Source organism: Simochromis diagramma, unplaced genomic scaffold (genome assembly GCF_900408965.1).
Source record: "Simochromis diagramma unplaced genomic scaffold, fSimDia1.1 OVJJ01000618.1, whole genome shotgun sequence".
NCBI classification, from domain to species: domain Eukaryota; kingdom Metazoa; phylum Chordata; class Actinopteri; order Cichliformes; family Cichlidae; genus Simochromis; species Simochromis diagramma.
In genome coordinates, this window is record NW_024387423.1 from 2,460,131 (window position 1) to 2,482,721 (window position 22,591).

At 41.1% G+C, this 22,591-nt stretch overlaps 4 protein-coding genes across 7 annotated transcripts; 3 read left to right on the forward strand and 1 right to left on the reverse strand.

Annotated features, from left to right (window-relative positions):
* The first annotated feature begins 1,134 nt into the window (after positions 1–1,134).
* LOC120722132 lies at positions 1,135–3,768 on the forward strand. The gene is made up of 2 exons (XM_040012965.1): positions 1,135–1,336; positions 1,744–3,768. The coding sequence occupies exon 2, from the start codon at positions 1,779–1,781 to the stop codon at positions 3,288–3,290; it is 1,512 nt and encodes a 503-aa protein (XP_039868899.1). The 5' UTR covers positions 1,135–1,336; positions 1,744–1,778; the 3' UTR covers positions 3,291–3,768.
* A 759-nt stretch (positions 3,769–4,527) lies between these two features.
* On the forward strand, positions 4,528–10,202 carry si:dkeyp-84f3.9 (zinc finger protein 184). Of its 2 annotated transcripts, XM_040012961.1 has the most exons (3): positions 4,528–4,896; positions 6,128–6,253; positions 6,593–10,202. In XM_040012961.1, the coding sequence occupies exons 2-3, from the start codon at positions 6,137–6,139 to the stop codon at positions 10,070–10,072; spliced, it is 3,597 nt and encodes a 1,198-aa protein (XP_039868895.1). In that variant the 5' UTR covers positions 4,528–4,896; positions 6,128–6,136; the 3' UTR covers positions 10,073–10,202. The 2 variants fall into 2 exon arrangements, with proteins under 2 accessions (XP_039868895.1, XP_039868896.1); XM_040012962.1 differs by lacking the exon at positions 6,128–6,253 and having other exon boundaries at positions 4,534–4,896.
* Positions 10,203–10,802: 600 nt separating this feature from the next.
* si:ch211-261d7.3 (myb-related transcription factor, partner of profilin) lies at positions 10,803–22,488 on the forward strand. Of its 3 annotated transcripts, XM_040013024.1 has the most exons (4): positions 18,339–18,467; positions 19,172–19,486; positions 20,154–20,579; positions 20,687–22,488. In XM_040013024.1, the coding sequence occupies exons 2-4, from the start codon at positions 19,231–19,233 to the stop codon at positions 21,535–21,537; spliced, it is 1,533 nt and encodes a 510-aa protein (XP_039868958.1). In that variant the 5' UTR covers positions 18,339–18,467; positions 19,172–19,230; the 3' UTR covers positions 21,538–22,488. The 3 variants fall into 3 exon arrangements, with proteins under 3 accessions (XP_039868959.1, XP_039868958.1, XP_039868956.1); XM_040013025.1 differs by lacking the exons at positions 18,339–18,467; positions 19,172–19,486 and adding an exon at positions 10,803–11,581; XM_040013022.1 differs by having other exon boundaries at positions 18,348–19,486.
* LOC120722169 (trypsin-3-like) lies at positions 15,145–16,448 on the reverse strand. Its single transcript, XM_040013026.1, has 5 exons — positions 16,320–16,448; positions 16,084–16,240; positions 15,693–15,946; positions 15,461–15,597; positions 15,145–15,375 (listed from the first exon to the last, which is right to left on the reverse strand). Exons 1-5 carry the CDS (start codon positions 16,357–16,359, stop codon positions 15,226–15,228), a joined length of 738 nt encoding a protein of 245 aa, XP_039868960.1. The 5' UTR covers positions 16,360–16,448; the 3' UTR covers positions 15,145–15,225.
* Positions 22,489–22,591: the final 103 nt, after the last annotated feature.

Sequence of the window (22,591 nt, forward strand, 5' to 3'; positions counted from 1 at the left end):
TAAATGGTGTTCACTTGATACTAGTAGGTCCTAAGTATGCCAGTAAATTATTCTTTACACCATTATAGCAGTATTGGGGTTTTTAAGGAGAAGGAAATATTAGCAATATTATGAAAGAATGGAAAAGATACTGAAACGAAAGGAGTAAAGCTTTGACTTATGAACCTTTGTTGTTGTAAATAGTTTGATTTCAACAAAATCTCTCTTTATCAAACTATTTGTCAAAGTTCTTCAGGCAATAACTAAGAACTTAGTTTATGTAAAATGAAATTGGAAATTGTATAGAAATTGTATCTAAACCTAAATGTCCAAATCTAGTTCAGTATGGTCAAAGTTGAAGACCTCATATACAAATAAATTCACTGTGTATTTAGATTATTCTCATATAGTTCCATATATAATTTAATGTGTAGATGTGTTTGGAAACTTGAGACAAACTTCTAACTTTTTACTTATATAAATAAAACCTAATAAAGAAATAATTCTTTTGAAACCATATGAATAACAACTATCAAACCCTACAGTGAGTCAACAAATCCAATATATATATTCAATAAATACACTGAAATAAACAAAGTATGATAGATTAGTAGTTTTCAGCATAATTCAAATTATGGACAAAGCCTACAAGAGATAATTACCACTTAATATCCAGAAGCTGTTTCGTATTGGTAGAGAAGATTTGGCAAGTTTTTCACAGGCACAGCCCACGTGCTCAGCTCTACTGCTAAATCACCAAATATGGCACCATTTAAGAAGAAATTAATAGGCTTCCCAGACAAAATTATTCAGTACTGTGATAACTGTTTACTGCTAAGATGCTTTAGATTTAAAGAGTTCATCTGTAGTTGTAAATTTGACATCAGTGATCTATTATTTCTTTGTTTTTCTTCTTTTTGTCTTGATTAAAAGATGAGGTGAGTTGTAGTTGAATTGATTTTCTTGAGGTGTTTTAGCTTTAGCATCAGCCTACACCCTTTCGGTTTGTTCTGTAAATTGAATAAAGATAGGGTATCTAAAACTTTATTGCTGGTTTTGTTTGTTTGTTTTGTTTTGTTATGTTTTGGGGGATTTTCTGATTTTCCTGATTTTTATTGTTATACTCGGTGAATGCGTTAAGATTCCCAGTTGGTGGCGCTAGTGCAACATAACAGCGTGTGATGTTTAAGAGAAGAAGATAAGGATTTCTCTTCTTTTTTTTCCCCTTCTTCCCTCTTGTTTGTTCGGTGTGGTTACAGGCTAACTGCTACCTATTTGTGCTACATACCGGCGACTCAGCCCATTTGTTAATGTCTCGCAAAACGACACCAGACAAACAGTTTGCAGCTTTTCCAAGGTAGTGCCTTACTATTGGGATGGCAGCGGTTTCGTTTTCATGTTGGAGTGAGCTAATGATGTTGTATGTGATGTAGCAGAGGCTAACGCTAGCATGCTAGGCATGTAGCAAAGGAAGCGCGCGTTAGATAAAAAAAAGCCGTTATTAATTTTACAGCGTTGCTAGCTAAGGCGCTTTACCCTCCAGATGTCTCAAGTGTACAGTGCATTTTTGTGAATAATTCACCGCCTAATAATTTGGTTTTCCTTTCACAGTTGTAGTGATTTGCTAGTAATTGTGCAGAAGTTTGGACTTTCCTTTATAGGCGAACAGCAAATGCATTTTAAACATGTAAAAAGAAGGTAAAGGTGATGTTCCGTACACTGCTTGTGATTCATATTTATTCTCAAACCTGCTTCTTCTACCAGGACCAGCGGGCTCCCCGTTAGCAGTGAACACACTAATGTTCAGTGTGAGGATGGAGACAGGAAGGCAAAGCACCCTGGATTACAACTTGGTCACAGACCTGATGAATGGAGGGCAGTTTTGCTTCAGCTGTGAGCAGATATTTGCAAACAGGAAATGCCTGGAGGAGCATATGTGTTCATCCGCGAGTTTCATCTGCTCCTGCGGGACCGAGTTTACTGAGTACAAGCACATGCAGGAGCACAGCACTATGCACGAGCCCGGGCACCAAGTGCTTGATCACAAAACCATACGGAACCGCAGGATAGAGAAGCGCATAGAGGAGGAGGAGAAACTTAAAAGGATACAGAAGGGTGAGGTAATCTGGAATACGCCTAAAATGACCAATGCTTGGACAAAGGCCAGTGCACCCCCAGTTTCTTTGCCAGTGACTCCTGTGCTGCAGGTACCCAGTGCGTCGGTGTGTGTGCCGCAGCTTTGCGTGCAGCCTGCAAAAATTTCACAAGTGCCTGAGTTGTACCCATCAATGTCACAAGCATCTTTGCTCCCAAACCCCGCATCCTCAACAACAGACATGCAGAATATTTTCGCAGATGTTGGCGCACCGACAGTGGATGTCTGGACGCTTTATCAGCCAGTTGTGTTGCTTCCAACAGTGCGCAAGTTTAACAAGCAAAAGCCATACTCTTGTGGTAAGTGTGGGCAGTGTTTTTTCTCAAAGACCTTACTCATCTCCCACCACAACTTTCATGTTCCTGACAAAATTTCGGGCTGCATAGGATGTGGGCTGCTGCTCTCCAACAAAAAGATTGTGCCTCGCTACCATGTATGTAACTCATCAAACAACGGATCCAAATTCAGGCTAGTCACAGCAAAGCCACTTGGTTTCAAGACTATGAACGTGACAAGTGGGGCAAAGACTCTGAGCGCCCTGGGTCTTCCGACTACTTCCTCTCTGCAGGTGACAAATCAGAATATTGGTGAACCGCCCCCCACTTCCATCTTGAAAATTAAGAGTGTCCCTTTCATTACCAAACAGGGGGTACGTGTCACTCCATTATTGCAGTTTAAGAATGCATCCAACCCCAACATCGGTGTGTCCTTTCCATCAAAGCCTCAGACTCAAAATCCTAGTTTGCAGTTAAAGATGCCCACAAACTCTGCAGGGGTGTCTTCTGCATCAAGTGGCTTCCCATGCCGAGTCTGTCATATTTCTTTTGAATCTGCTCAACTCCTTCAGAGGCACAAGTGTGTCAAAGCACGGGAGTTTATGGCCCAACACGTGCGAGGTGGCATGCAGCAGTTCAAAAAGATGATGCCAGTGGCAAGCCCAGTTCCTGCTCAGGTAAATGGCAAAAGGAAATACATTATACCACCTTCTGGTAATGTGAAGAAGAGCCAAATCCTGACTGTAAACTTGGAAAAAGGGCCTGTCAACGGGAACACGGGAGTAGATAGCGATGATGACTGTTACATCGTTGAAGGCGGACCAGACAAACCTGCTGAGATGATTTACCAAGTAATGTCATCTGTACCAATCAAGACTTGACAAAACTAGTGAGGCACATCCAGTCTGCATGTCATGTAAAATATGGACCAAGCGCATAGAGATGGCGACATCCTGGTTGAAAGTAATCTGCTCAGTTCACTGCACAGGAGCATGATGCTTCCTGGTTTGCTCAAGACTGTTTTAAGATATAGAGAGTAGTGATAATAAAAATGCATCTTTAATTCACCTCGATTTCTTTTGTTAATGCATTTTGAATTTATGAAAGTATGAAGGTGGTACCTCTGTGGTGGTTGCAGAAGATGGAAAAAAAAAAAATGTACGTATGTGGGGGTTGAATCATGTTTGGTGCCCTAACCGGCACTATTATAGTTTTTGCTCTGTTTTTATGTTTTTAGTATGATCAGAATGTGTTGTGAAGCTGTGGGGATTGGCCAAAATGCCCAGTGTGTTCATACCAGCTTTGTAGAGACTTTTAAGAATACAATATATAATGTATTAAAGTATATTTTCAAACTCAGTGTTTTGTGTTCACGACACTTTATAGTATTACGTCACAACAATGTGATTGGTCACTTGCAATGTTGAACCTGGAACAACATTTATTATGATGATGTGGAAACGACATGAGGATATCAGATCCTGCATATTTTAATACTGCATTGTAAAGCGCTGGTAATCTTTCACAAAGTACATCAAATACATACAAATGTGAAAAATAATTCATTATAGATATTTTAAAGATATTGTCTGAAAATGAGGTATATTAATAGTGTATTAGGGGTTTTTTTCTTAATTTTTATCAAGTTTTGTGCCTCCACTCTTAAAATTGCCTGTTTTTTGTATCCACCAAACTAATGATGACAGTTTCATTGTCATTAGTGGTTCTCCAGCAGAGGGAGCTGTTTCAAAGCACAAACAAAGCGACGTCGTGCGTCCATTCATTATGAGGTAACATCCATACCTTAAAATCAAAGATGCTGCAGAAGCGCGCATGCGGAGTTCACTTGTTGTCTGTGTGTAATAGAAGCGTCAATTTAAATCCTATGTGTTAAGATAACATATGCCAAACTGGATATATATTGGGTGTACATTGAGATACTTGATGCTTGCACATCTGACACGGACTTCCTGCGAAAACTTAAAACTGCAGAACGAGTAGGAGTTGGGCATACTCACGTTATTGTTAATTGCTAAATGAATGTATGTCTTTTTGCCTTCCACGCTTCTTGTTTATAACATTTCTAATTGTCTCAGCAACACACACATATTGACAAACAGAACAAATCTGCTGTTTTTGTGTGCGCGTGTTCTGATTACAATTTTTAAAGTTTTCCCCATGAGGAGTTCCGAAATTTCCCACAGCACTCTAACTACGCGCTCTGTGCGCTCGGCTTAATTAACAGTTTTTTCAGGTTGCTTTGTGTGTGGATACCGACTGATTCACTTCTGCAAACTGTTCAGAAAAGAAGAAAAAGCGAGGCCCACATTAACAGCTCAGCTCTTAGATCAGTGCATCCCTGTAAGAAAAGGGCATCCAAAATGCCTCGTAGCCACAGCTTGAGTTAGCCAGTGCTAGCTAGTTCTAGTTTGAGCGGCGGTCAGCGCATGGCTACGCAGAAACCAGTTCTGACTCTCTCCCACGCAGGCAAGCACTTTGTGTTTACTATCACCCATCACAGATGAACTACACATGCGTTACTAGCTGTAAAGAAAGTTGTGTGAGCAGGCGTAGCGATTAATGCTTAAGGTTCGTGTGGCCTGTGATGTCAAATTATCGGAGCTAGCGATGTGGCCTAGCACACGATAACGCCTAACTCACATTGTTAGTCACGGCTTTGGTAGCTTTGAATAACTGGTAGCTGGGTTTCTTTTTAAATCTGTAAATGCTGTAAAACATTAAAGAAGTGAGCCAGTGGGGGCACGGCTGTGTCTGAGAGGGGGTTTAAATGTGAGTCAGCAGCTCGTGAGCATCACAAAGTCTCCATCAGATGAAGTGTTCCTGCAGTGGAGATGAAAGGCAGGATAACAATAGCAACCATGCACATCTTGTCAAGCTAGGCTGGATTTCTTCTGTTACATCTAATGCATATGCCCTGTGCTTTTGCAAACTGCAGTGAATCTACTTTGAGCCTGGATAGTGTGCATGTTTCTGCGGGTCCGGTCGCTTTAAACTGTTGGTGATAGATGAGCTTTAAATATTGTCATACAGAGTATTGTTATTGATGCTAAAGATGCCTATTAGGGAGCTCATTCCAAATAGCTTGTAAGCAGTTGTGTAATGATGCATCATTATTTATAAGATGCTGTATGGTTTTTATTTTTTTAAATTGGCAAAGTCCATCTGCTTCTGACTAACTTTTATATAACTGTTGTAGAAGAAATGCTAGATTTACCTCTGGAAATGTAATGGGAAAAGGGTGTCAGTCCCCTTAGAGGTGTATTTTCAAGTCTTGAGGTTATGAAACTCAGCAGTTCTCTGTAAAACCAGTTGCAAACTCTGCTTCTTTCCCAGCGGATTTAGATAATTTTAAAAGGTTGCTCATCTTTTTTGGGGAAAACTTGAAGTTTTGCAAAGCAGCATATGCTTATTGAGCTTAAATCTGGCTGTGTGTGATCCAGTTATGGCCTTTACTATACTTCTCCAGTATAAATTTGCAGTTTGGTACCCCTATCTGTAAAAATAGTCAGTGGGTGCATGAGATGATCCCAGTTCAACCATCCACTTTAAACTTATCACGACAAATGGGCATGGCATGCAGTTTATTAGTAATTTTCTATTTTTCATCCTGGGAATAATTACTCCCCAGCCCGAAGCGTTTTTGCTTTTACGCGTCGCTGCTCGTTTTACAACCTCCTTGTCGCTGTTTAATCCACAGACTCTTGACATGGGGAGTAAAATGTCCTTCAGCAGAGGAAGCAGTGACCAAAATACAGTCTCTGAGTTAACTTCTGTGGCACCTCAACCTCGCAGTTCCAATCATGCCTCTTCGGACTGCAAGCAGGTAGCCAGTAAGAAAGACAAGTGGATGAGCTTGTGCTGTTTATTACAGTATACAGCGTCATTTAAATCTGCACTAATGAAGACCGCAGTCTGATGTGATGTGTTATGAAGTCATGCATCTGTGCATATGTGAATATGCACGCTTAGTTTTCCAGTTTGAACCAATTTTGGTAGATATATTTGTGCAAATATCTCTCTATAGTTTTTGAAATGTTCAAATGATTCCCAGTTCATGTGTTTATTCTTTCCACCTTTAATAAACATGCTTTTCCAAATGATTTGTGCAACAAAAATAAAATCATTAATTCATTAATGTTCACTCTTCTTTTTACTTCCACAGATACCCGAAGGTAAGACATGCAGTGAGGGAGACGTGGACTCCAGGCGGGGAGATAAAATGAAAGGGACGGCGTTGAAACAGCCTGGGAGCAGGGAGTCTGATGTTCATGTCAGCTCTGAAAGCGCTGGTGAGAGAAACTGTCAGCGCAGTGAGGCAGTGCCCTCGCAGGCAGAGGTGGAAGCAAAATCTCTGACTCCTGCTAGCGTGTGCAGCTCTGCAACAGACAGCCAAGGGAAGCCCGTGATCATCCACAAGAAACGTGGGAGACCCCGTAAAATCAAACCAGCCCCGACTGAAGACAAAAGAGGTCCAGATGCTGTTCAGCATAAGGAAGTTAGCACCACCATACCTTTGCCAGCAAGTGTGGAAAACCACAACAGTGACGATTTGCCTTACGCTGTGGATAGTAAGTTAATAAATAGTGCGGCTCATAATGAGATGCCCGCTCCTCAGCCTGTCCTGGATAACAACGTACAAGTCGCTGCTCCTTTGCTGCCAAAAAGAAGACCAGGAAGGCCAAGAAAATCAGAAATGGCAGCTTTTCAAAACCAGGTTTCTATGGCTGCTCCTGGTCCTCATGCTAATAAGTTTAGCAGTCCTGCACGAACACTGAGGAGTAGGGTGGAGCAACCTACTTTGATGCAGGATGATAAGTTAGAATCTCATAGCAAGAAGGACAAGGAGGATCTAAAACAAACTGAAGCGGGGACTACAGAAAGTACTCGTACATCCAACTCTAAAGGTGTGAAGAGACGAAGGACTAAGTTGCAAATTGATCAGCAACTTCCAGCAAAAGTGTCCAAGCTGGATGAATCCCAGGAGGCCTTGCTGACGTTGAGCACTGACATAGACTGCGGAAAAAGCACAGAGACAGAAAAACAGGTGGACACTGACAAACATGAGACTGATTCAGATGTGAGGGATGATCAGCTCCCACTGCATTCTGGGGAAGGACTAGAGCAGGAGAAGCAACAAGACAAAACTGCATTACCAAAAGCAGAGGTGAATTCCCAGCCTGAGCCTGAAGCTATTCCTTCAGACAGCTTGAAAGAATCTGATTTGCCAAACCCAACTCAGACTGATAACCTTAAAGTAAATCAGTCATTGGACATAAATGGCAGCGAGGAGTCACCATCAGAAACACCAGACTTCTCAGAGTCTCCAGCAGATGCAGAGCTGCCAAAGCCCTCTAGCACAGATACCCTGACTCCCCCTGAGCAAACGCGGACATCTATTGGGGCCCCGTTTGCTGTCAAAGCTGAGAATTTAGAGCTAGAGCTGGAGCATTTAAAACCTGCGCCCAGGTCAAATAGCCCCAATTCTTCCCAGCGCAGCACCACTCCCTTAGTTAAATCTGAGGTTACAAATGTTGTTTTTCGACGCAAGAGAGGTGGTAAGAGGAGGAGGATGGTAAACAAGGTTTTATTACCAAGAAAGCGTCTTGTAGAGAACCACGAAGCGGGTAGTGACACCCAACCAAAAACAAACTGCAGTGATGAGGAAAAGGAAGCTAACGCCAGTGTTGGCGAAAATGTCATCTATACTAAAAAGGGGGGTAAAACCCTGTTGAAATGTGGTTACTGTGGTCGTACTTTTAAGTTTCTGTCTCAGTTCGTCATCCATCAGCGCATTCATACAGGAGAGAGGCCGTTCAAGTGTTCAGAGTGTGGCAAGGGTTTTAGCAAAAACTCTAACTTAAATCTTCATCTCAAGACCCACAGAAAGAGCAACATATATCAGAAGTGCCCATATTGCAAGATTAAATTCTCTTGCTCTGAGTACGCTGCACATATGGAAATGCATGCACACGAGCTGAACGAGGAGTGTAAGAACAGCAAGGCTGAGGAACAGAGCAGAGAACCAGCAGAGGAAAGCAGCAGGGAGCTGCAAAGAGCAGTGGAAAAAAGAGAGAAAAAAGTCTGCCAGTACTGTGGCAAATCATTCCCATTTCAGTCGGCGCTCATAAGACACGTCCGAGTCCACACAGGAGAGAAGCCTTATAAGTGCGACATCTGTGGCAAAGCTTTCGGGCAGGCCTATTTCCTCCGTGTTCACGAGCTCACGCATTGGTCTGTGAAGCGTTACAACTGCACCCATTGTGAAAAATCATTTACTCACTACAGCAATGCAAAAAATCACTCATGTAGACCTTTGGGAAGCGATGACAACGTGCAAGCACACAGACGCCCAAAGCCTTCGCTAACGTACACATGCCACATCTGCAAGAATGTTTTTGACCATTTGCAGGAGTTCAACAGCCACATGCGAGAGCACACCGGCGCAAAGCTTTATCGCTGCTTGTACTGCGACAAGCTGTTCGGTGTGCTGTCTGAATTCAACGCCCATCGCAGTCAGTGCAGCGTGGAAAAAAATGCCTCCAGCTCTGCGATTAAGGAGGAGGAGACGGTGTCGTTAATTCAGTACACAGTGCCTGCGCTCAGGTGCTCATCGGCGCACAATTCAGCTCTGGTGGCAGCTGCCAGCTGTGAAACACAGAAGAAACAGCCACAGATCATCCGCAAGAAACGCTCCAACAACTTGAAAAAACCGTTCCAGTCCACAGTCATACCAGCTCACAGTCTCTCACACCTAGTGTCAAAGTTAAACAAAGTAGACAACAGATCAGATCCCAGGAGATATCTGTGCCCAAACTGTGGGCGACTCTTCAGACACATGGGCAGGCTCAGAGCCCACATGCTCACACACGCCCCAGGTCAAAGCTACACCTGTGCCTGCTGTGGTAAAATACTAGGAAGCTGGAAAAAGTTGTGGCACCATCAGAGAATTCATCGTCACAGGGATGGCCGCTTCACGTGTCCTCAGTGCGGGCAAGGTTTTCGGTTTGTAGAGCCTTACAAAAAACACATGAGTGAGCACCCAGAGTTCCAGTGGGTTCAAGTCAGGCCCAAGAAAGTGTTTCTGCCTTATCAATGCGAGCGCTGCAGGTGCAGCTTTAAAACTCTAGACATGCTGTTTAGTCACCAGCTCTGCCATTCCTCAACGCAAGACATACGCAAAGACTCTGATTTTGATTTATCAGTAGATGATCGCAATGCACCATCAAACACGAAAACGCTAAACCCTCCCACCAATAATGGCATAGAAACATTACGCCAGGCTTCTGAGGAAATTAAATCTCTCTCAGATCCCTTATCTAAATATCCAGACCCGGTTTTTCAAGAATCAATTGTGACTTCCTGTGTTCAAAGCCGGGATCCTGATTTGGGTAATTCTTCTGAGCATCCCAGCAGGGCAAACGTAGTGCAAGATAAAGAGGCCAGTTGTGACAGTGTAGGTAAAAATGGACTTGGAAAACCCATTACCCCTTTAAGAACTGTGAAGAAACACGTGACTCAGAATGCCAGCATGTCAAATGAAAAGCCTTCAGATGGTGTGAGCTGTGCTGTGTGTGGAAGTTCCTACGCAGCCATTTCAGACCTTTATCAGCATTATTTGCAGCACGCTAGAGGCCAGGTGTAATGATTTTAAATCAAAATACATTTCAGTGGCCATCGACGTTCTGTGCCCATCACATTTTTCCACTCTGGGGTCCTTGTAATCCTGTATTAAGCTACATTTCCACACAAATGTCCCAGGAAATTTCAAGGCACAAAAAGCTTTCTTCAGACTGTTGGTCGTCTGCATTTCCACCATGATTTAAAGAGCTGTGAAGATTAGGCAAATTAGGCATGCCACTATATTGCAGATCACTACTTCAGTGTAGAGCACACTAAAATGTTGATGTTGTAATGTGAAATGAGGGAGGTGAGCGCGCAATTCTTTGTCACTAAATAGACATGCAGTCATCACAAAGTGGATCCAAAAGGTTAGATTGAACATATTTTGTGAGGTATTGCAGCATATTGTGATGTGAGTGAGAAGTGCAGTAGTTGCAGACGTGAACCGAAGCCCCATTCACAGTAATACCGCTTAGAAAGGATGTTTTGTTAGGTTAAATGGTAAATGGCCTGCATTTGTATAGCGCTTTTCTAGTCCCTAAGGACCCCAAAGCGCTTTACACTACATTCAGTCATTCACCCATTCACACACACATTTACACACTGGCGATAGCAAGCTACATTGTAGCCACAGCTGCCGTGGGGCGCACTGACAGAGGCGAGGCTGCCGGACACTGGCGCCACCAGGCCCTCTGACCACCACCAGTAAGCAAACATGGGGTTAGTATCTTGCCCAAGGATATTTGGCATGCAGCCAGGAGGCAGCCTGGGATCGAACCACCGACCTTCTGATTAGTGGCTGACCTGCTCTGCCACCTGAGCTACAGCCACCCAAAATATTAAATATTAAACTCTAAAATATTGCCGGGTCCCTGGAAAACATCCTGATTTACTCCGCAGGTTCCTTATTCTTTGGGAAACCTGTGGTGGAAATGCAGCTTTAGATAAATCCCCAAAAGTAGATTATGTTTATCTGGACGTAGAGCTTTCAGTGGGAGAAATGTTTCATCACTAATCCAAACGACTTCTTGGGTCTCAACTCAATGCAGGTTTTGTTGGGTTCGTTTTATGAGAGAAGACAAATATGCAAAGTACATTTTTCTTAAGTTTATTAAGCAGTTAAAGGTTCAAGTTAAAAACAGCTGTGGAAATGCAAATGTACTGTTTAATATGTTGGGAAAACCTGCAGTCAGCCGAGACTGAAGAAGTCACTTGGATGTCACACTGAAAACATCACGTCCAGATGAACTGAATCAACTTTTTGGGATTTCCTTACCTGGATGATTCAGCATGCATCAAGACAGCTTTGAATAAAGGTAATGAAATATTGTTGCACACCTGGGAAACTTAGACACTCAAGTGACTTGGAAGATTATGCTCTAATCGTTTAGACAGCCGTTTGTCAGGTTTAGACAACGCCTGCGGCTAAAAGCCACTAACCTTCCTTTTAGTATTCTGTAATTAAATTCGTATAAAATGAACAGAAGACATGTAGATAAAGAGAGACGTGCAAATTTGATACGAGTGCTCTGTGTCAAATTCAGTTTAACCAGAAGCCACCCTGGGATTATGCATTATGCCTATTTCGCAGCAGCCACAGCAGATAGTAGGGAGACACAGGTGTCACTAATCTAAACGCATTATTAAAGCTTCCTGTCTGTTTAGCTGCTATTTTAAGTCAAATGGCTGCTGTGAAATAGGCCTGTTGGATACATGTTTATGATTTTAGAAATTTTACTTGATGTAAATTTTCTAAAATCATAAAGAGAGTGCTCCTTGGATGGATTTTGTTTTGCTTTTGAGCACAATATTCACTATTCTTTTGAACCATCACATTCTTGCCACCCTACATCTTTCTCATTTTACAAATTGGAGAAAATACACTGTGCTCTGTGGGGGGGGGGACACAGTACTGCTCCCACTAATGAGGCATGGATTGACTGACTAACAAGTAAATACAACATATTGGACATTGACACTGTGGGTTCAGTATTAAAATCTACTTCATGCAGATGTTTTCTTGGCTGTTACAGTGTACCGATTACAATTTTGTTTTGTTCCACAACAATAACGTGTTCTGGCATTTTGTATTTACATTTTAAGAGTGACTATCAGTTTTACTCATGAATCATTTTGTGAGCCTGTGTGATAAACTGAATTATTGCAAAGTTTTTCAATAAATACTGACAAACACACGCTCCTCATTTGTTGAGCCAAGCTTGTTTTGTTGAACGACGATCACTGTTTACAGCTTTTGGAAAAGATGCTTTTTCATGCTTTGTGTTTATGTCACGCTTGAGTTCAGTGGAGTCCTTTAAACCAGTGGTCCCCAACCTTTTTTGCACCACGGACCGGTTTAATGTCAGACAATATTTTCACAGACCGGCCTTTAAAGCCGCGGATGAATACAACAAAATAAAATGATGCGACCAAAACAAAAACTGCGGTATTTCGTAATTATAATAATAAACGCGGATTCACTGTGTAATTGTCTAACTTTATTAGCAGCTAACAATAAAAACCCTGAAAACCATAAATTTCACACCCGAGCCTCTCGTGGCCCAGTACTGGTCCGTGGCCCGGGGGTTGGGGAGCGCTGCTTTAAAGAATTATCAATTCAAAGCAGTTTCTGAATGGACACCTTGCAGTGTTGTAAATAATTTTCTTCTATAGTTTGTCTTAATTAAATAAACATCACTTTTGTAATCAAATCGTTATTCTTTATTTTTAAGTTATATCGGCTTCTCCGGCATGTTTTCGCACTGAAAGGCAATAAGTCAGATTGATCAATAGGTACCGAGTTTGTGTATTTAAGTTAATAAGGGGTCTTAATAAAACATTTTAAAGCAAAAACTTATAATTGTAGTATTTGACCATCTCTAAAAGTATTATATTATCATCAGAGGAATAAAAGCCTTCAAAATATTGTTAGACCTACCATTTCCTTTTTATTAGATAACAAGGACACCAGTATCTTTGTCCTTTTTTTCCACTGTCTGGAAGATAAGGGCAAAGTCCTGATGTTTATGTATTCCACTGAAACCCAAATACTACTTTTATTATTGTGTGATTTTAAAAAAAGTTGGTATACTATAATGTGTGAAAGTATTGAACTTACCCTCATTTCTTTATGTTTTGCTTGGAAAATGGAGAATATCTGTGGAGATCTACTGAAATATGTATATTTCAAAAAATATGAATGGGTATAAGGGAAAGACTGAGTTTGTACGATTGCAACAAGTTTGAAAATCAGTATTTGGTATGATCGCTTTTATTTTTCAACACAGCTTAACCCTATAATGCCTTTCTATCATATTTAATACATGGGTTTCTGAGACCTCTATCTCATCAACATGATCAATAGTTGATATAATTTCAAAATGTTATGCACAAAAGTTCTTTTTGTCTAAAATTAACATTTTTGTTAACAAAAAGTTGCCAGTCTATTGAATGTGATACAAAAAATAAATCATACACAACATGATATAGGAGAAAAAAGTTTTGTGGATTTTGTTATAAGGGTTAATAAACATCTCAGTTCCAAATAATTAGAAATTTCTTTCTTACAGGGTTAAACTCTCTTAGACAACCTTTATTGTCTGAAGACGTCTTCAGGATTAGGCTTCTTGAAGGACATTCACAGCTCTTCTTTGGCTGTTGACTTCATTTTGTTCTGTTCTCAGGATGATTCCACACTGCATCAATAATGTTGAGTCTGGGCTCCGGGGAGGCCTGTCTATGGCTGATAGTGTTTCATTTTTTTGTTGTTTTTTTCTATCCAAGTATGCTTTTACTGCGTTGGCATTATGTTTGGGATCATTGTCAATTAGATGCCTTTCAGATCGTATTACATGGTGCAACAGCTATATGCTAGCTATATACTAAAGGTGTTATAGTGTTTCACAACCAAATAATAACAGAAGAACAGTTGATAGTCAAACAAATTGCTGCCATTTTAAACCCACTGTGACAATCTGTTATCTGACCAGCGTGTGAAAAGACATCTGGTTGATAAAGGTCAGTGCTTATAATCTAGGTTTAGTCCTACAACCAGTCACATACACTTCATTTATAAAAGATTTGAATTAATGATGGAAAAACTGTATAATTATGTAGCATTATATACTTACTTATACTCTTAGTGTCTCTTCACAAAGAAGATAAGTGAGAGACAAGTATAGTGCTAAACAAATGTATTAGATTAGACACCTGCCATAAAGATAAGAAAACATAATTTTTTTAAAAACTGTCAGAAAAAAGGTTTACATTTTTTTGATTATTTTATTATTTAATAGGAAAATATTTAATTGAACTCCTATTTTCACACATTGTATCAAATTTGACCCCGCACAAATAAACCAAGCATCACATTGAACCACAAAATCACGTTTTCTGTTCAGAAGTAGAAGTAAATGAGTGTAATGTGGAATCTCAATAAAACAATAATAACGTGCTTTACTATTTTTTTCTGCATTTTTGTAAAACTTTGAAGTTGAAAACTCATGGATAACGACAATAATTATATTTTAGTGGAAACAATACAAGTTTGATTAAAGAGCTTGAGCATACTTAATTCACCAGTATGTGGGATGTGTATATATATATATACTGTGCTGCCTGTGGATCTCTTTGGATAATTTGTTTTTATTATCTGTTTATGAAAAAAATTCTAGACTTACAGAACAAGAGTGTAAGACTGTGACTTCAATTTAAACATAAAATTATTGTTTTCTATATAATGTATACACACTGCTGAATTAAAATCAATGACCTTAGAAAACCTTTATAGAGTCATTGACCAAGACAAATATTAATGTTTATAAGGTTAATTAATGCATTACCACTAAGTGATGAATGAAAAATTCAAATTTTATTTATAAAGTAATCGATCTATGCAGCTCGCTGTGGTCTTAAATGTAAAGTAGTTAAAAAGAACTTAATTAAATCTTAAATACTAAAAAAATATATAATTTTCATTTTTGAACCACTGTCTTATGCTAATTGTTAACAACATGTGTGATTATGATTTATCTGCTTTACTGATGATTCTCGTCATGATTTACCCAACAGCACAAAACAAGGAACAACATGAAATGATGTTGACTATTTATTTATTTGAATCAGATTTCATAGTTAATTATACAAGAAACTTTAGTTAGAAATCTGTAGTTTCATTTAGTTGTTAGCCATGGTGTTGTTGATCCAGCTGTTGTAGTTGCAGACCTTGGTGTAGACTCCAGGCCTGTTCCTCTGAGCACAGCCGTAACCCCAGGACACAATACCCTGCAGCCGGCCATTGCACACGACGGGGCCACCGGAGTCACCCTGAGGCACAGAAAAGACAAGTGTGAGCAGAGGTGTTCTGAAGTTTGGTTTGTCCTAAAACAGTCAGGATGGCTTTAGCTCATACCTGGCAGGAGTCCTTGCCTCCCTCAAGGAATCCAGCACAGAACATGTTGTTGGTGATCTCTCCAGGATAGGAGTTCCTGCAGTCTGCGTCACTCAGGATGGGGGCATTCAGGCACATCAGACGGTCAGGGTAGTTGCCTAGAAGGGGCGGGAAAAAAGTTAAAAGTCATACAACTCATACATCAACATTTACACTTTTTTTTCTGAATGTGTGACTGAAGGCTTTGACTCACTTCCACTGGTGCTGGTGTTGCCCCATCCAGAGATCAGACAGGAGGTGCCGGCACTGGCACAGCCAGAGGGCAGGGACACGGTGTTGACGTAGCTGTTCAGGGTGGCGGGCTTGCTCAGCTTGATCAGCATGATGTCGTTATCCAGGTTGTAGCTGTTGTAGCTTTGGTGACGAATGACCCTGGAAGAGCTGATGAACTGCTCAGTGCCCTCATTGACAGCAATGTTGTGCTCACCAAGGCGCAACTGGATGCTTCTGCAGGGAGAGCCAGAAGAGGAATGTATTCAAGTAAAGTGTCTACTTGTTTGGTTAGTGTGCCCTTTTAGAGGGGTTAGCAGCCCTGCGTGCATTTTTTTCATTAGATTAATTTGATGAATGCTCTCTGTACTTACGACTGGTAGCAGTGAGCAGCAGACACGACCCAGGAGCTGGAGATCAGGGAGCCTCCACAGAAGTGATAGCCAACGTTCAGAGAAACCATGTAGGGCACAGAGTTCTTTGAGCACTCATAGCCTCCAATGATCTTGTCATCCTCAATGGGAGCAGCATCTGCAATACAGAAGGAGAGTTCCAGTGTTAAACTCTCTGTTCAAATGATCAAATCGAGAAATTTTGTGCAAAGACTTACATGCTGCAGCAAACAGGGCAAGGAGAATGAAGTACTTCATGTTTGTTTTCTGTGCCTGCAAATCTACACATAGCAGAGGAGTGTGCAGCAGCCTTATATACAGATGTGCAGCCCAGCTTCACAGCTCTTTATCTCAGTCATGCTCCCACGTATTTTTCCATGTGCCATGCACACTGATTAAATATTAGCCCACCTGGGAAACAGCAGCATGTTTAAAGATAAAAAAAATATATATTTTTTTCCTTTTACTCATCACATCTTGCTAAATTGTCACTCTGCAACATGTTATGTTTTATCCTACATGAGCACTTTTAAGATCACTTCAGTGACGGTTTTCGCTAACACACTATGTACAAATTACTGGAGAAATATTTACTACAACCTATTTAATTTTGCCTAATTTTATTAAGTTTGTAGTTAATCATACTTTTTAAAAAACTTTTTGTGCCCAACAAAGAAACAAAGAACAAGTCAACATCTTAAAGTTCAGCGCATGAGTATGAGTTATACAACAGTTTTTAGCATGACATGTAAAGTTTTGGTGGGTTTTTTCCCCTCTTCTTTCTTTCTTTGCCCCCCCCGCTCTGCTAACACAACATAACTTCTTCCTGTCATCAGACATGTTCACACAATCCAACAAAGATTCTTGCATTCTTTGATTTAAAGCCAGTGCTTTACAGTAGGCAACATTTTTCTGATAATAGCCATTTGGTTTTCAGGTGCTTTTTTGCTTCCTTGGCATAATAGCATTAGTTAACTCCTCCCAGTAAACAACACACTCAGGCTGAAGGCTTTTGACACTCACAGTCCAGTGAAGCTTTTACAGTAATTTCACCTGACAGCTTTTAAGATCCTCCTTAGGTTTTGTTTTTTTTTTATTTAAAAAAACAACATTTACTTTCCTTAACAGCGCCATCCTCCTCATGACCAATCAGGCCATTTAACATGTTTTTATAGAGAAACTTAAAATGCCACTTGTTATGTACACGTTGCTTGTGTTAAGTTGGACCAGCATTTTGCCTCGGAAATATTCCTCAGAGGTTTTGGTTCATGATAGCATGAAACAGATTTGTCAGCTGCACATCCATGATGTGAATCTTCCTTTCCCCAAAGGTGCTCTACTTCATTGAGATCTGGTGACTGTGTTGATCATTTGAGTACAGTGAACTCACTGTCATGTAGAAGAAAACAATTTCACATGATTTGAAGTTTGTGACATGGTTTGTGATACTGGTGGAAGAAGCCATCAGAAGTCAGGTACACTGTGGCCATAAAGGCAGGCTGTGGTGTTTAAACAATGCTCAGCTGGTATTAAGACCCCTAATGTGGGACCTGGGGTGGTTTTCTGCTATTCATGTGCATTCAGAAATGCTCTTCTGCATATCTTGGTTGAAATGATTGGTTATTTGATTCTGGCTGTTCTCCTGTTTCCTCTGACATCAATAGGGCACTGCTGCTCACTGAATATTTTCTTCTTTTTGACTATTCTCTGTAAATCCTAGAGATGGATATGCAGAAAAATCCTGCAGATCCCAGTATGTCTGTGAAAACTCGGTCTAATCTGTTTGACACCAACACGTATGCCACGGTCAAAGTAACTTTGACCTTTCTTCTGATACTAAGTTTGAACTTCAGCAGGTTGTCTTAACCATGTCTTACATGCTTAAATACACTGAGTTGCTGCTATGTGATTGGCTAATTTGACATGTGCGTTAATCAGAAGGTGAACAGGTTAACCTAATGAAGTGGCAGGAGAAAACAAAATAGCTTAAAATAAAATAGAAAGGATAATCACAATAACAAAGTGTAATATATAAAACTGTTCGTACTTTCAGAACTGAGAGTTTTCGGGAGTTTATAAAAATATCATGAACGACACAAAGCAGAAAACAACAGAGACGTTTTATTAATAAAAGTAAAATTAAAAACCCTCCAAGTCATCTGTATACTGTGTGACATCGCGATGTGCCTGTCCATCATCGTTAAACGGATGAATTGATAGCTCTTCAGCTGATTGGTCCTGAGCTTGCACCTTCACTGACGTCAACAACAAGCGACTGTCCTCGGTCTGTTTGTCGGCTGCTGAGCTAACAGCTGCACCGATTGTGTTTTGGTTTGCTTTTGCCTCCCATGTGCCCTTATCATGAGGTAAGAAACACAACAGCGTCAGCTTTCCAATCGCGTCGGCTAGCTTGTCAGTGGGAGTTCCGACAGAGCTGCCGCTCCACCTGAAGCTGCGGTAGCCTGTTAGCTTAACAACTAGCTCCATCCCAAGACCAGCACCTAATGTATGCGGAATGCGCAACCATTGCGGATGTGGTGCAGAAAGAAATGCGCATCGATGCGACATATCGCAGACGTGGAGATTACAGGGGGAAAGCAAACGTAGCCGTTCTGGTTTTCGACATAGTTGTAAGCAGCATTTTTTGATGGATTTCAGAACTGGGAGGCGAGCCTATGCCCTGATGTTTCGACTCGGTGTTAAACAAGTGGACGTTTAGATACAGCACTCAGCCTTCTTCTGGTGTTTTACACACTGCACTTACGTTTGCATTAACATGTCAGTACTGGTGGAAATGATAGAAATGGATTTTAGAGGTTGGAGCTAGCGATCAATCAGACAATGTTATTTTGTATCTCTCTACAACAATGATTTAAGCAGCTTTAATAAATGTGCTAAAGCGGGTTTAAGACTACTTTAACTTTACGTTTCCTGAGAACCACCTCCCCCTCGCACTTTTAGTGTGTGGCAGCTGTACCCTTAAAAGGTTGATAGTTATGTGTACACAGAAGAGTTATATTGTCTTCAGCAGTAGGTTCACCTCTGCTTTGAACTTTTGTTAATGGGGCAGAAGCTGTCAGTATCAGAATTGGCCCGCCAGTCAGTTCTGCTGTAAATCAGGTCTGATCCATGACTGAGTACTACGAGGAGGGGGGGCTGCTGTACGAGCAATCACCTCCCATGCACATCAAAGTGGAGTCTCCGGAGGGACCCTTTGGGGGGGGAGCCTCAGAGAACGGCTTCCCCCGGGAGGATGAGGATTCGGAGGGCAGCTGCGACCAGAGCAGCGGATTACCCGGAGGACTCCCCTTCAACGTTGTGGTGGTGCATCCAAACATCATGGCACCTGGCATGTCCTCAGATGACCTTTTGTCCATTGAACAAAGTAAGCATATTTGTAACAACAGAGATTCCTGAGGCACTCTATTGGTCTGAATTATAAAGATATTGATTAAAAGTTGTAAAAATATAAAAGAACTGGAGCAATAGAGCAAAAAAACAAACAAACAAAAAAAGAAAAAGAAAATACAAGCTACTGTTGATCAGATGAAGACTGGGTCGTTGTTTTGTTTTTTATCTGCAGTTGTTTTGTATTTTGGCGACTTTTATTAACTATCTTTATAATTCCAACAAACAGGAGTCTGTTTGCTTTTATGCAGTTGATTTGCCCTGCTGATGAGCACCTGTTTAGAGTAATTCTAAACATGTGCATGGCACATGGAAAACAGAGTTCTTTCTTTTTATCTTTTTTGTAAACCAGCCTTACTCCTAATGGAAATCCTTGTGAAATTATTGTCACCCTTAGTCAGCAAAATCATCTGGATTATGCAAAAAATACTTTTTTATTATTGTTAGAAAATGTGTAGCTACATTTTAGTGATGGAAGAAAATTCTGATGTCACAGGGCTCAGAGGTTTGCCAAGAGTTGTTGTACTTGCCCATGTTGTTGTTTAGCACAGTTAAAATAAGACTGCTAAAGCTCTTGACACTTATATTTATATATTTCTTTTTTTCTTTCCCATTTGGCTTTCCTCTCAATTTTCTCTTGACAGACCGAGCTATGTCAGCTGCACTGGCTGCTGGCGGCGCAGGAAAAAGAAAGAGTCGCTTCAGCGGAGCGGAGCTTGAAGTGCTGGTGTCCGAAGTTACTCGGTGCGAAGGAGAACTCTTTGGTCCGGCAGGGAGGCTCCGGCGACGTGAAAGAGAGCGCATCTGGGCAGGGATCCTGGAGAGAGTAAATGCTGTTTCCAGAGTCCCGCGAACCCTTAGAGAGGTGAAGAAGCGCTGGGATGACTTAAAGAGGCGCAATGGGGGCAGACTGGCGGATGCCCGCCACCGCAGCTGTTACCTGCCATCTAGCAGAGGGACCTCAATGCTCGGGCGTCCTTCTCAGCCAAGCCCCAGGCTTCAGCAAGCCAGACAGAAGCAAAGCACCAGACCAAAGCCCAGTTTTCCATGCTTTGCTGACTCTGATACAGGTAAACTGTTGTCTGAGAACTGCCTTTCTTTTTAGATTTTTAAATGCAACTAATTTCAACAATGCTTGTGTCCATTTTTATTAATAAATTAACTAATTTATTTTCAGGTGTAGGAATGGAAGGATCAGAGAGAGATTGTTTGGAGAAAGATGAGGACAATCTTGAGCGTGACAGAGACATGGGAGAACCTGAGTGTGAACCTGTAGAGAACAGTATGGAGGACAAACTGGGATTAGGCCTTGGTCTGGGAATAGGACCACCCCCTCCATCAGAACGATGGCTGCCACCTTCTCCTCTCTACAGTGCTCCTTTCCTCAATGGTAGCCCCCAACCCAGCAGTCCTCAGCCATCCCTTGGAGCACAGCAGGGTCCTCTTGAAGCCCCTCCACGGAGTTCCTGGCTCGAAGATGAGCTACGAGGGTTGGGGGAAGCTGCAATTCAGCTTGGAAATCGGGTAGAAAAGAGTCTGCGGGAGTTTGGCGAAGGTTTCAGACAGGACATGAGAACACTTGTCACTTCACAAGAGGCATTAGCAGTCAGTCTACAACAAAACAATGTCCTCTTGCAAAGGCTCTTAGGAGTGCTTGAGGCCCAGCAGCAACCACAGCCACAGCAACATCGTGTACAAGCGCACCAATCACAAACACCTCAGCAGCACTTACAGCCACAGCCAGTTCAGCAGCAGCTGCAGCACACAGAACCACAACAACAGCGAATCGAAACACCACAGCAGTCACAGCTACAGCAGTCACAACAACATCAAACACAAATACAGCAGCAACCACAGGTCAGCCAGCATTCAAATAACCAGTCATCTGTAGCTGTTGTACCTGCACCATCATCCCCGGACATGCACGAGTGCACTTTTTCCTCCGATCCACCCACAGACACAAATGGAAGTATGCAGCGACCACGGCGAGGAAGAGCTGTTGACCACAGACGCAGGAGACGGCGCTGAGGAGAATGTATTCAGAAACTCTATAAACTGCATATCATCTGTATTTGATGTTTCAAAATGTGACAAACAAATGATGCTCTTTTTCTACTGACAGTATTTCAGTAACAATAGTTGTTTGGAGTGCTATGCCGTACTCTGGATCCATCTCGCACTTAGGTTTGTATTCAGACAGGACTGAAGCAGATATGAAAATTAGACACTTGAGATCATAGGTGGCCTTAACATTAGATTGGTTTCTCAGACATGTGTACATACTCATGTTCTAAAAGACTCTTAAAAACAGTGACTCTGTTGAGTGGCAACTTCACTCGTGGACTTTAAGAACTCAGAAAAATGACATACTGTAGGCAGTGATGTTCAATATGCATGTCTCTGTACATGGTTTGCAGCAGAGCTGCAAAGCTCAATGATGCTCTTACTAGTTCAATACTGACTCAGCTCTCCTGATACACTAACCATGTTGTCATAAAGTACCTGTAACCTGCTGTTATTACCATATATTGTAGCTATACAGCCATTGTAATTATCTGCTAATGTATGCTTGTGCTTTTCAACAGTTTTATGGTACATAATTTTCCAACTTTGGTTGGACAATAAAGCTAGACTGTGTTCTGTTCAGTGCGTTTTGAGACAAAAATGATGTATTCAGAAGAACCGAGACTTTTTGGGATATATTTAAAAACAAAAAAGACACCATGACAAATACATCACAGTATGTTTTGGGTTTAAAATCCTATGTTTATGGTTGAATTTAAAAGCATACATAAGTATGTAGGAGCTATTTATGGTAATCTTGCATGCAGTGACATGGATGTATTTGTAAATAGTTGCAAAGAAACAGATTATTGCCATCACTTAAGTAGTTTTGCACAAGCTATATTTTGTAGATAGCTACTGTTCTGATGAAATGTAACTAAACTTAATAAAAGACAGACATGGACTCCAAATAAACCCAGCCAATCACTTGTGGATTTGTCACCGCATATAAAAATAATAATAATAAAATATCAGGGCTAATGTTGAAAAGTTAAGCTGATTTGATACAATTGTCAAG

Excerpts from the sequence above, each read along its gene's own strand:
- LOC120722132 (XM_040012965.1), top strand. The coding sequence starts at position 1,779 with ATGTTCAGTGTGAGGATGGAGACAGGAAGGCAAAGCACCCTGGATTAC.
- si:dkeyp-84f3.9 (XM_040012961.1), top strand. The coding sequence starts at position 6,137 with ATGGGGAGTAAAATGTCCTTCAGCAGAGGAAGCAGTGACCAAAATACA. Across the intron at positions 6,254-6,592 it reads CCTCTTCGGACTGCAAGCAG|ATACCCGAAGGTAAGACATG; the intron begins GTAGCCAGTAAG and ends TTACTTCCACAG.
- LOC120722169 (XM_040013026.1), bottom strand. The coding sequence starts at position 16,359 with ATGAAGTACTTCATTCTCCTTGCCCTGTTTGCTGCAGCAT. Across the intron at positions 15,947-16,083 it reads GCTGCTCACTGCTACCAGTC|AAGCATCCAGTTGCGCCTTG; the intron begins GTAAGTACAGAG and ends CTCTCCCTGCAG. Across the intron at positions 15,376-15,460 it reads GAGGCAAGGACTCCTGCCAG|GGTGACTCCGGTGGCCCCGT; the intron begins GTATGAGCTAAA and ends TCTGTGCCTCAG.
- si:ch211-261d7.3 (XM_040013024.1), top strand. The coding sequence starts at position 19,231 with ATGACTGAGTACTACGAGGAGGGGGGGCTGCTGTACGAGCAATCACCT. Across the intron at positions 19,487-20,153 it reads CCTTTTGTCCATTGAACAAA|ACCGAGCTATGTCAGCTGCA; the intron begins GTAAGCATATTT and ends TTCTCTTGACAG. Across the intron at positions 20,580-20,686 it reads CTTTGCTGACTCTGATACAG|GTGTAGGAATGGAAGGATCA; the intron begins GTAAACTGTTGT and ends ATTTATTTTCAG.